Genomic DNA, 12,631 nt, shown 5'->3' on the forward strand with positions numbered 1-12,631 from the left:
TCCTCTCTGCCCTTAGGGGCCTCTTCCCATGAGCAGCCTACTCTGTCATATTCTAGGATGCCTTAGAGATGATAGTTGTCTGCACATGCCATGATATGAAAGATGGAGAAGTATTGATCTAAACCAACGGTTCCCAAATATGCACCAGGATGACTGCATAAGACTAACTGGAGTAATGTTAAAAATATGGATTTTGGGAGTTCCCTTCATAGCTCAGCAGTTAACAAACTTGACTAGGATCCATGAGGATGGGGGTTTGATCCCTGGCTCCACTCAGTAAGTTAAGGATCTGGCGTTGCCATGAGATGCAGTGTAGGTCCCAGATGCAGCTCGGATCCCATGTTGCTGTGGCTGTGGTATAGGCTGGTAGCTGTAGCTCCAATTAGACTCCCAGCCTGGGAACTTCCATATGCTGAGGGTTTGGCCCTAAAAAAAAAGAAAAAATACATATATGGGAGTTCCTGTTGTGGCAGAGATGTAATGAACCTGACTAGTATGCTTGAAGATGCAGTTTCCATCCCTGGCCTTGTTCAGTGGGTTAAGTATCTGAAAAGTGTTGCTATGGCTGTGGCATAGGCTGGAAGCTGCAGTTCCAATTTGACCCCTAGTCTGGGAACTTTCATATGCCACAAATGCGGCCTAAAAAAAAAAAAGATTCTCAAGTTCCCACTCTGGCACAAAGGATGGGTGGTGTCTCCGGAGTACTGGGATGCAGGTTCAGTCCCTGGCCTGGCACAGTGGTTTAAGGATCCAGCTTAGTCGCAGCATAGGTTGCAACTGTGGCTTGGATTTGATTCCTGGCCCAGGAACTCCATATGCTTTGGGGTGGCCAAAAAAAAAAAATAATAATAATAACAAAAAATGGATTCTGGGTTCTACTTGCATAGATTACAATTCAGAGGATCTGGGAAGAAGCCTAGGAATCTACAGTTTACAATGTACACAGAGATGATTCTAATGAGCAATCAAATTTATAAGATACACTTCCAAACTATCCAAAGGTTAAAATATACATTAGTCCGATAAAATTGGCTAACCCAGTACCTAACTGTAAAATGGAAATCAGAGATTACCATGATCACAAGAAGATGTGCTTTTTAGGAGCGAGAAGAGATTTGGCTTGGCCAGCCACAGATACAGACACACTAAGAGAAGGACGTGAAGGAGTAAGACCAAGCATACAGCTTAGTGAATGGATGAACAAAAAGGAGGCTGGCCTAAAACTGGGCAGAACACAAGGAAAGCAAATAACAAAACTAAAGAAAAAGAAGAAAGAGAGAGGTCAGCAAGGTAAAAGGAAGGTGATCAAATTCTTAAAAGTGGAAGTTTACCATATTCTGTGTTGAGGCCCCATAATTTCACTTTATTAGCTTCATACTGTGCTTTTTTCTTTAACCGACAAGCCCTGTGAAAGAAAGGAGCAATTAGTTCATTTTACCTTTTTTTTTTTTTTTTTTTTTTTTTGGCCATACCCGCAGCATGTGGAAGTTCCCCGGGGCCAGAGATGGAAGCTGCACTACAGTTTCAACCTGCACCATAGCTACAGCCACGCTGGATCCTTAACCTGCCAATGGGAACTTCCCAGTTCACTTTTTTCATTTTGTGATAAGCAACCAAAAATCACTGCCTATACTGATGTTTATATCAAGGGACTCAGTTGCCCCAAAACACACAATATAATCATTTGTCCAATCTGATTTTTAAAAATTTCAGGATACATTAAAAAACAAAACTATGGCTAGGATACTGAAATAAACAAAAACCAACAATATCAGGTGTAGAAGATGTGAAGTGGGATCCTCACATGTTTCTGGAGGGTATGCAAAGTAGTACCTAAGGCTACTTTAGAAAATAGTAAACATTTTAAAAATAAACTTTATTACTTCAGAAATAGCTACTTTGGTAGTTTCTCATAAAGTTAAATCTACACTCCCAGGTACTTACCCAAGAGCAATGAAAATTTATGTTCACATAAACATCTGTAAGTGAATGTTTATGGTGATTTTATTCGTAATTGCCAAAAATTGGTAACCACTCAAATATCCTTCAACTTGTGAAGAGGTACACTGTAGCATATCACTTCAAAGGACTACTATGTCAATAAAGAGAAACAAACTATTGTTCCACACAACAATATGGACGAATCTTAAATTCACCACATGTGAAATCAAAGTCAGATGCAAAAGGTTGCATACAGTTTGCTTTTTTGTTGTTTGCTTCCTTGTTTTTTCTTTTCATGGCTGCACCTATAGCTTATGGAAGTTCCAGGGCAAGGAGTGGAATGGGAGCTACAGCTGGGGTCTATACCACAGCCATGGCAATGCCATATCTGAGCCGAATCTGTGACCTATGCTGCAGCTTATAGCAACACTGGATCCTTAACCCACTGAGCCAGGGCAGGGATCAAACCCACATTCTCAGAGAGACAATGTCGGGTCCTTAACCCACTGAGCTATAACAGGAACTCCCAAAGAGCTGCTTATAGTATGATTCCATCTATATGGCATTCTAGAAAAGTCAAAACTGTGGGAACAGAAACCATATCAGTGATTGTGAGGGGTTAGATGTGAAAGGAGTTTACTTTTACAAAGAGGCATAAGGAAAAATTTTAGTATCTTTGTTGTGGTCATGGTTACATGACGAGCTATGTTTTTCAAAATGTATAGAAGTATATACTAAAAGGGATCAATTTTACCACAAGCAAGTTATACCCCAGTTAAAAAAAACAAAACAAAACCGGACTTAGTATACAACAAAAAATAAAGCTTTGATAAAATTTTTCGTTATACCATGATATAAAACACTCGAGTCCTTTTGTCTCTCCCCTTTAAAAACTTCCTCAATGAAGCGTAAGTACCATCTTTTACTGTCAAAGGAAAAACTGTAATACTCTTACTGTAGTATTTACAAAAGTATATTTATGAATAAATGGCCAAGGGTCCTCCCCTCTATAAAAGCTCACTGAGGGAGTTCCCATTGTGGCTCAGCAGAAACGAATCCAACTAGTATCCATGAGGATGAATGTTTGATCTCTGGCCCCACTCAGTGGGTTAAGGATCCAGTGTTGCTGTGGCTGTGGTGTAGGCCAGCAGCTGAAGCTCCGACTGGACCCCTAGCTAGAGAACTTCCATATGTCGTGGGTGTGGCCCCAAAAAGAAAAAAAAAAGGCTCATGGAAAGTCTAACCACACCTTCTAGACTTCAATCACCTGAGTGAACAAGAGTAGATTTACCTGGAGGCCAGTTTATTTTTTTCCTTCCTTGACCTTGGCCGGGCTGTTAAGGGAAGCTCACTGACTGGAGTCAGGTCACTAATCACCTTATTCAGCTTCCGTAGTTCATTCCCTATTTGGAGTAGTTTTTTGGGATTTGGAGTCAGGTCTTCTACATCCGTTCTCCGTGACTTTTTTACTGCATATTTTCCTATAGGTGGTTTAAAAGAAGTGGAGATCACTTTATTTAACAAGAGATACATTTTCTACAGTCATATTTTAAAAACCCACTTCTCCCCTCCCCTTTCTTCTTTTTCAGAGGTCTCATTATTTGAGCAACCTATGCTAGAAGGGCGGGCCCCCTCTCCTTCCCACCTTGTGACAGCATGAAATGGGGATAATAGAACACAATTTCAAAAGAGTTTCTCCTGCACAAACGCCCTCCCCCTTCTCAGTACAGACTTTAGATTAAGGTAAAAATAACATTTGTACAGAAGAACTCTACTCAATTACATCCTCCTGTGTTCACAGTTTGAAATTTGGCCTACCTAAGATTATAAGCCTCTCCTGACTCCTTCTATTCAATTATATTACACTCCATTTCTTTTCTCCACAATTATTCTCCCTTTCTTTTCCTTTCCCTCCTCTTTTCTCCCCCCCACCATTTTGATTCCAATCTCTCCATTTACATTTAGGCCTGGAGACTGAACAAGAATGAAAGACAGAGATGCTGGAGCCCCTTCTCTTTCTCCCCAACACTTCTTGTTTATAGCACCTGTGACAGGTCAGGAATCAGCAGGCTCCTGGTCAATTCCTGGGTAGGATAAGTAAAATAAGAAGTGACTGGAATTCCCTCGTGGTGCAGCGGGTTAAGTATTTAGCATTGTCACAGCTAAGGCTGAGGTTCGATCCCTGGCCTGGGAACTTTCACATGCTACGGGCATGGCCAAAAAGAAAAAAAGAAAGGAAGTGACTGGAAATTACTTTTACACAAGCTTTCCTCTCTGTGTAGGTGACGGCTCTCAACACTGATAAAAGTTATTTGTGAATGAAGAGTAGTCACAGCAAACATGGCAGCTCTACTGTTCTATTCTCCAGTTGTTAGCAGGGGCTGAATACCTTCGTATAATGCATAATGATTAAGCATTATGGTTTAGTATCTCTGTTTAAAGTGACAGGAAATATCAGGGATAGATGATTACTAAGACTACCGTGGTGATCATTTCATGATGTAGGCGAATGTCAAATCACTATGAAATACACCTGAAAGTAACATAATACTGTATGTCAGCTGTATTTCAAAAATAAGAGGAAGGAAGGAAAGAAAGGGGGGAGAGGGAGGGAGGGAAGGAAGGAAGGAAGGGGGAAGGGATACAATATACATGATCACAATCCTCTCTTACCATGATGTAAGCCATTTTTCTGATACATGTTACTCGGCAAAGTGTCTCGGTTCCATTCAGATGGCCTTAGCATCCTCTCTTGCTGTGATGGTGTGAGTTGTTCACTATACTCCCAGAAGTACCTTCTTTTACCTCTTTTCCGAGAGGATATTGAAGTCATTTCTTTCAAGTCTTCCACAGAATCATTTTCATAGCCTTAAAAAAAAATCCCAATTTTTTAAGTTCCATAAATTTCAATGACCCAATCAGGACAAACAAAAAGATCTCTTCTATTTGCCATGTGACACTTTCTGAAAGCATTATTAGCATGTCAAAGATAATAAACCAAATCTATAAAATAACTTTTAACACAGAAATCTCTAACTCATAAAATACTTAGAGAATAATAGAGATAACGACACTGTCTATATTCCTTAGGTTTCTCTTTGGTTAGTGTATGATACTTTTTTTGTACCTTCACCTAAGATTGAGAAAACAATGAAACAGACCCACAGGAAAACAAATAACCCCATCAAAAACTGGGAAGAATACACCATGATGTTCACTGAAGCACTATTCACAAGAGCTAAGATACAGAAACAACTTAAATGTCCATCGACAGATGAATGAATGAAGAAAACATATACACAGTGGAATACTACTTAGCCATAAAAAAGAACAAAATAATGCCATTTGCAGCAACATGGATGGAACTAGAGACTCTCATACTAAGTGAAGTCAGAAAGAGAAAGACAAACACCATATGACACCACTTATATCTGGAATCTAATATATGCCACAAATGAACCTATCTACCGAAAAGAAACAACTCATGGACATGGAGAACAGACTTGTAGTTTCCAAGGGGGAGGGGGAGGAAGTGGGATGGACCGGAAGTCTGGGGTTAGGAGATGCAAACTACTGTACTGCATTTGGAGTGGATAAGCAATGAGATCCTGCACAGGAAACTATATCTAGTCACTTGTAGTGGAACACGATGGAGGATAATGTGAGAAAAAGAATGTATATATATGTATGACTGGGTCACTTTGCTTTACAGCAGAAATTGACACAACACTGTAAATCAAGTATAATTTAAAAAAGAATTAATTAGAAACATGATTCCATTTACATGACCTTCTAGAAAAGGCAAAACTATAGGGACAAAATGGTTGCTAGGAGTTGGGGCGGAGGGAGGGGCTGACTATAAAGGAACACGAGGGAAATCTGGGGATGATCAAACTATCCCATACCTTGATTGTGTTAGTAGAGGTTACTTGACTACATGTACTTGTCAAAACCCAAAGAAATATACACTTAAAATTACACAGTGAATTTTACTGTGTGAAAACTCTATCTTGGTAAACATGACCTTTTTAAAAAGAATTCAGAGAGAAGAAGGATTTTGAGGCAAGAGTTAAGACAAGCTTTTGCAGCAATGCTGGCTTAACAGCCTGATAAGATTCATGGAGTACTTTAAAACATGGCAAGAAGTGTGACAGAGAACTTAGATGCTTCTTAAGAAAAGATGCACGGGGTTCCCATCGAGGCTCGGTGGAAACGAATCTGACGGGCATCCATGAAGATGCAGGTTTGATCCCCAGCCTCACTCAGTGGGTTAAGGATCGGGCATTGCCTTGAGCTGGTGAGCTATGGTGTAGATCACAGATGTAGCTTGGATCTGCTGTTGCTGTGGCTCTGGTGTAGGCCAGTGGCAACAGCTCCAATTAGACCCCTAGCTTGGGAACCTCCATATGTCAAAGGTGCATCCCTAAAATGCAAAAAAAAAAAAAGTCCTTGCTGTAGTAGGCCAAGCTGAAATTACTGGCTCATAGGGATTACCCTAGTATGGCTGGGAACACCTCAACAAAGGCAGATGCACCCAACTGAAACATTCCATCTTCCTATCAATGTCAAGAACTGCTATTCCACATTCAAGTCTATCCCAGCCCAAAGCATAAGGGAAACTTTTACATACAGCTTCCTCAGGTAACCCATCCTTCTGACACTTTATTTGACATGCTCCCTCAGGTGGCCTAGATTTCTGGCAAAGCACCATCTCTCTCATTTAATGCACTCACATATTCACTCACAGTTATTTCATTTGAGGCTTCTAGGAACCTAGTAGAGCTGGAACTGGCTCAGGCCCCATGGCTCTAGCTCCAATTGGGCTCCTACCTTCCCTGTGCCTAGCCAGGTAAATGGTCTAAATATTTTTTCCCCCACATACATTCCATATTAAATTCAAAGAGTCATTAGGATTTAGATTTCTTCTGTCCCACCCAAATTATTACCAGTTTTATTTACTTACATATGTTCAGCCGTTTTCCAAGAAACTTAAGGATACTCAGTTTTCTTTGATCTAATATTTCAACAGTCTCTAATAGTATAGACCATAAATTCACAATAACACACAGAGACACATGCTCTGTGGAGACAGATTTGTCATCCAACTTTTCAATACAGAAACTACTGTGATCAAGTAGAATGGAGGAAAATTATATTCCCAGATCACTGGTCTTGCATTTAAGGTAATTAAATATTTATTAAAGTGTGTTCTGAGGAACGTTATTACTCTAAGATATGCCTTCAGTCCCAAATAGTTCTGTGATCAAATAAATTTTAAGAAACTCCCATCCTGCATCCAAGTCACAGAACACATAAAACCGGAAGACCGAGAAATTACGACAGTAAATAAACCCACTCAATTCTAAGTTCTGTGAAGATGAGGATCTGTTTTGTTCACCTCTGCATAGCCAATAATCTAATATACAATGTCTAACACAAAAATAGGTAACACCCCAATTTTTTTTTAACAAATCAGTGCTTTGTTTAATGTAACATTTCCCATGGAGCCTTTTCTCTCTTTTCATCTGATGGATCACCATCCTGATCTAACTCATTCCTTCCTGACATAATTACCAAAAGGAGGTCAAAAGGCCACATTTACTGCCTAAATTTTTTTTAATTTTTTAAAATTATATTTGATGGAAGTTCTTGTTGTGGCTCAGTGGTAACAAGCCCAACTAGTATCCATGAGGACTTGGGTTTGATCCCTGGCCTCGCTCAGTGGGATCTGGCATTGCCATGAGCTATGGTGTAGGTCACAGACATGGCTCAGATCCCACATTGCTGTGGCTGTGGCATAGGCTGGCAGTTGCAGCTCTGATTAGACTCCTAGCCTGGGAACTTCCATATGCCCAGGGTGCAGCCCTGAAAAGCAAAAATAGGAGTTCCCGTCGTGGCTCAGCAGAAATGAACCTGACTAGGAATGATGAGGTTGCAGGTTCAATCCCTGGCCTTGCTCAGTGGGTTAAGGATCCTGCATTGCCATGAGCTGTGGTACACGTCAAAGACGTGACTCAGATCTGGTGTTGCTGTGGCTGTGGCATAGGCCAGCAGCAAGAGCTCCTATTATACCCCTAGCCTGGGAATCTCCATATGCCACGGGTGCAGCTCTCAAAAGACAAAAAAAAAAAAAAAAAATCAAAAATAAAATAAAGCATAGTTGATGTACGATGTTGTGCTAATTTCTGCTGCACAGCAAAATGACTCAGTTATATGTATTTACACATTCTTTTTTATATTTGTGTCCAACATGGTCTATCCCAGGTGACTGAATATAGTTCCCTGTGCTATATACAGCAGGATTGCTGTTTACCCTTTCTAAATACGGTAATTTGCATCTACTAACCAAAATTCCCAGGCCATCGCTATTCCTCTCCCCTAAATGATTTTCTGTGGGGTGGTTTGTTTTTGTTTTTTGGGCTGTGCCTGCAGCACGCAGGAGTTCCCAGGCCAGGGAACAATGCAGGATCCTTAACCTGCTAAGCCACCAGGGAATTTCTCTAAAATTCTGACTGCACATCTTTGGTTTTGCAAAGTGCAGACTACTGCATTAAGCTGGTAAAGTCAATCGTGACAATGTTTAATGGAGATTACAAAATAAACTCTCATTCTGGGGGCCTAATTCTTAGCCTTACAACCATGTAATTCTATGACCCCAAACAGTTGTAGTCTGTCCACAGAATAGGCTCTATTAAAACTTGGGAGCAAGTCCAGAATAGGGACGAAAACTCTATTTTACACCTTTCCTGGAGCTTTGTAGGCTCAGGCACTGTTGTAGTCAACTGCCAAGAAACAGCATCAAGGGAGCTAGTCATCACAAAAGGGCCTTTGTAAACTGTCTGCTGCAAATTAAACCAATCAACCCACTCTAAAACTAGCACTCTCAAGAAACTTTATCCCACTTTCCTGTTTCAAAGAATTTCTTCTTGCCTCTCACCAATAATTCATGTTTGTATTCCTAAAGTTGCTTGTTTAGCTCTTTCTTCCAAAGAAGGGAAATTTTCACTAGCAAATATGAATAAACCTCCCAAATACTGCAAAATCACTTATTTGTGCTTAAAGCATGTCACTCAAAAACACTGGTGAGAAGTGTCCAAGTAATACTAACCAAAGAGGTTTTACTTCAAGTCAACTGGAAGTGAGTGAATTAAATTCCACCCAAACATCCATCAGTGTTAAATAGTGCCAAGAGGAGAGCTTTACCCTGCCGAGTGCCAATGGGCGCATCTCTCTTTTAAAACAGTGTTGGTCACTTACACCAACAAACTCACAAATCAGGGTTCTCCTACAAGTGACAGGGCAAGAGAATGTGGCGTGACAGGACAATACCAACTGCAACACTAGTTCCCCATCCCTACAAGAATCAAAAGGCTGAGAAAAAGGAACAAGAGTCAACTTATCGAGCAGTCTCTCTTCATGGACCTATGCACCTCTCAATACATTTATCCAGGTGAAACCAAGTCAAAGGATCAAGGATGAACTGAAATTCAAGTTAAAAGTCAAAGAAAAAAAAGCTACAACCAGAGGTGGAATAAACAGAACAGTCCTTGGCTGCCCTCGTTAGTGGGGTTCACTGACTCCCTTGAATTTATACATTCCTTTTAGCACCAGCTGGTAGAGGCAGTTACTTCCCCACACTCCACCTCCTAGTTATCACCCTAGTTATTACTCCTTGTATCACCCTCCCTTGCCCTCCTACCCCAACTCTAAATATGGGACTCAAAACAATAGGGCTGATCTGTCAGACTTTAAGGACCACTCCTGGGCAGCCCTCTGGACTCCTATGGGTGGGATTTAATTTATCACTAAGCAAAGACAGCAATCCCTGAAGGAGCTCAAAGCAGATTTTATTCACTTGTTGAGAGAAAAGATTTCCTGCTAAGTAGAAAAGACAATTGTTTTATCTAGACTATACTGAATGTTAAGGTAAACCAAAGAAAAGGCATAAACCCTTTTCCTCCACTGTAAAGTACCTTTTCCTTACTTGCAACTCCACCCAAGTCAAACAACTTAGTTGTACCAAATGCATAAATCTAAGCATTTGTGCAATAGAAAGATTTCGCTAAGAGGACAGTCTCTTAGCAATGATATGCTTCACTGGCTATAATATAGCTACTATGGCTGAAAAATCTTTCCAAAAATTAAATATCTGTGTTTATACTGCCGGAAATTCTAACAACAAAAGGGCTCTTTGACAATCCAGAGTCTTTTTTTTTTTTTTAATAACTTGGTCTTTTATGTAAAATTACAGTACCAACGCTATTTCTGGATAAAGTAACTTTCATTCAAATCTGAAGCTCTTCATTTCTTCGTGCATTTTTAATTGTGTGCCACTTGTCAATACCATTTTCATAAATAAACTGCACAAGCCAGTAGTGACAGGAGACCAACCATGTACATGCTGAAATGAGCCAGTTCCCCATAGGTTTCATTTTCTTTCTTCCTTTTATTTATATGTGCTGTACGCAGAGCAGAGACTCCTTCATGCTTATTAAATTATAGCATGTATTTTTCTTAAATGGAAAAATACTGTGCAAATGAAAGATGCAGCAGACACAAAGAAAAAGCTCTCTTTTACATTATTCATTAAGTAGGCTTTGCTGGTTACAGGAATGAGTAATATAAGCCATCATCGCTTGGTTCACCATTCTATGGACTCCTAACTTACCTCAACTAAAACAGAGGGATGCATGCAGAAATATGCATATTTTTGAACCAATCCATTTTGGGCATCTTTGCACAGCTGCTCCAGAGAGTGACAAATCAGGTCACTTAACATAAGACAAATTAAGAAGCCCTCGAGGAATCAGCATATGAACCACACATGAGGAAAAGTGATTATTTTAGAGCTGTTTGAATAGATAAAAGCAATTACATATCCAAGACAAAAAACTAAGTCAATGCCCAAACTAAGACAAAGAAAGCATCCATAGCACAACTTTCTATTTCGACAGAGTAGGAAAAAGTCAGCTTGGTAAGCCTCCAAGCATTACAATACCTGGTTCAGAGAAAGTGTCACTAATATCATCATCTTTGTCATCTTCATAATCCTCTTCCTCTTCTTCCTCTTCCTCATTTTCAGAAAGTTCGTGCTCGCTGCCAAATCCTTCATCATGGTCTTCGTCATCAACATCCTCCTCGTCTTCCTCATCTTCTTCAGGACTGCATTTGGTTGGCTGTTCACCCAAGTTGTCAGAGACGAAAAGGGAATAATTGTGCTCCTCTTTTTTCTGGGATGAATCTGAGACCAATGTGCTGGCAGAAAGGCTGCTACTCTCTCCTGCTGCAATCGACCCAGGCCCCTCCTGGGGCAAGGGACTGAGTAATAGTTCCTGGGTTTCTTTAAAAGGCAAAGCTGGAGTAGCATGGCCCTGCAGAGGCTCCGTCCCTTTTTTCTCTGGTCTCTTGGCCACGGCACCACAGTAGCAGGTGTTCTCCTTTGCCGCATCTGCATGAACCTGACTCAATAGAGGCCGGCTCTGCTGCACTGGGTTGATCTTCACCTTTGCCTTTTTCACATAGTCTTTACATTCAACGTGAAAGTTCACTTTTTCATTATGATACATGTTGGTCTTCACCATGATTTGTGTGCTTGAAGTGGGTTTACTTGCTTTTTGGACACAGTCTGACAAAGGGACCTCAGCCTGAAGAGTCTTAGAAGAACACACAGGAGCAGCTGCTCTGCTTGCGATCTTCTTACCAGGGAATGAAGAGGGCAAGGGATTTTGTTTGACACTGAAAAGTGAATCAGGGTAATACAGGGAATCAGAAACAGACTGAGAGTCCTCGCTATTAAGCTGGGCCAAAGTTGGAGTTTTACTTATGACCTCTTCATCTTGGTAAGGGCTAGAAAAGTCATCAAGACCCAAGTAATCCACTTCTTTTGTTCCCCAGATGTCACAGCTGGTTAGTTTGGTGTACTTTGTTAGGTCTTCACAGTATGTATCCCACTGTTCCCAGTTTGAGGTTAAAGCACCCTCATTATCCAGGACATCTGTGAAAGATTCCAGGTTTTCAATGTCTTTGCAGTCCTCCAAAGAAAGGAAGTTGTCTCTAGGATTTTGTTGGTAGTTCATTTCTCTATCCTGAGAAAGGTTAAAAAAAAAAAAAAATATATATATATATACACCATATTTGATGAAAGAATTATTTACCTCTATCCTTACTTCTATATATCAAATTAATATATCAGTACTCAACTGCTGGTCTGTTTTTACATAAAGACTACTTACATGACAGTCTACCATTCCATTTAGTGTCACTTCCTTAGGCGAGGAAAAAAAGGGGGGGCAGAATGTGCCCCCTGAGAAGCTTAGGTATGGTCAAGGGCTCTTGAACTTCACTATAAGCACTTTTTTCTGAAAAAAAGTTTACATTTTCTGATCTTTGACTTGGAAGGATTTGGGGATCTTCTTAGAAACAAGCTTCAGTTATAAAGCAAATAATGAAGACCTTATCTTCATCACAGAAGAATCTGTCTTCTTTAGCACTTAAATACAGAGATAAAGAGCAATCCAAAGAGGGTTGGAACTCAACCAACAAAAAGATAAGATCTTTGTAAGACCTTGTAACAACTCTTGGGCATGGGGAATAAAATACTCCTCATGAGTAGAGATATGATTTTTAAAATGTCAATAAGATTATAAGAAGAATGTAGTTAAGTTCTAATGTACTAAGATGAAAAGGCTGC

The 12,631-nt window shown here is 40.2% G+C and overlaps 1 protein-coding gene across 5 annotated transcripts in view; it reads right to left on the minus strand.

Moving 5' to 3' along the window:
* Window positions 1-12,631, minus strand: part of CREBRF (CREB3 regulatory factor) — a 64,752-nt gene that overhangs the window by 21,131 nt on the left and 30,990 nt on the right. For 4 of the 5 annotated variants that reach the window (XM_013990647.3, XM_005657631.4, XM_085002463.1 and 1 more), the window contains exons 4-7: window positions 10,940-12,026; window positions 4,615-4,809; window positions 3,233-3,422; window positions 1,332-1,405 (exon numbers count right to left, since the gene is read on the minus strand). In XM_013990647.3, coding sequence (XP_013846101.1) covers window positions 1,332-1,405; window positions 3,233-3,422; window positions 4,615-4,809; window positions 10,940-12,026 — 1,546 coding nt within the window. Of the gene's footprint in view, window positions 1-1,331; window positions 1,406-1,439; window positions 2,378-3,110; window positions 3,423-4,614; window positions 4,810-10,939; window positions 12,027-12,631 lie in introns of those variants that run through there. The other variant, XR_014831527.1, reaches the window with a different exon arrangement.

Source organism: Sus scrofa, chromosome 16 (genome assembly GCF_054392235.1).
Source record: "Sus scrofa isolate SSC_HxYL_T2T_F1_AM1 chromosome 16, Sscrofa_HxYL_maternal_Yorkshire_Landrace_v2.0, whole genome shotgun sequence".
Lineage (NCBI taxonomy): Eukaryota > Metazoa > Chordata > Mammalia > Artiodactyla > Suidae > Sus > Sus scrofa.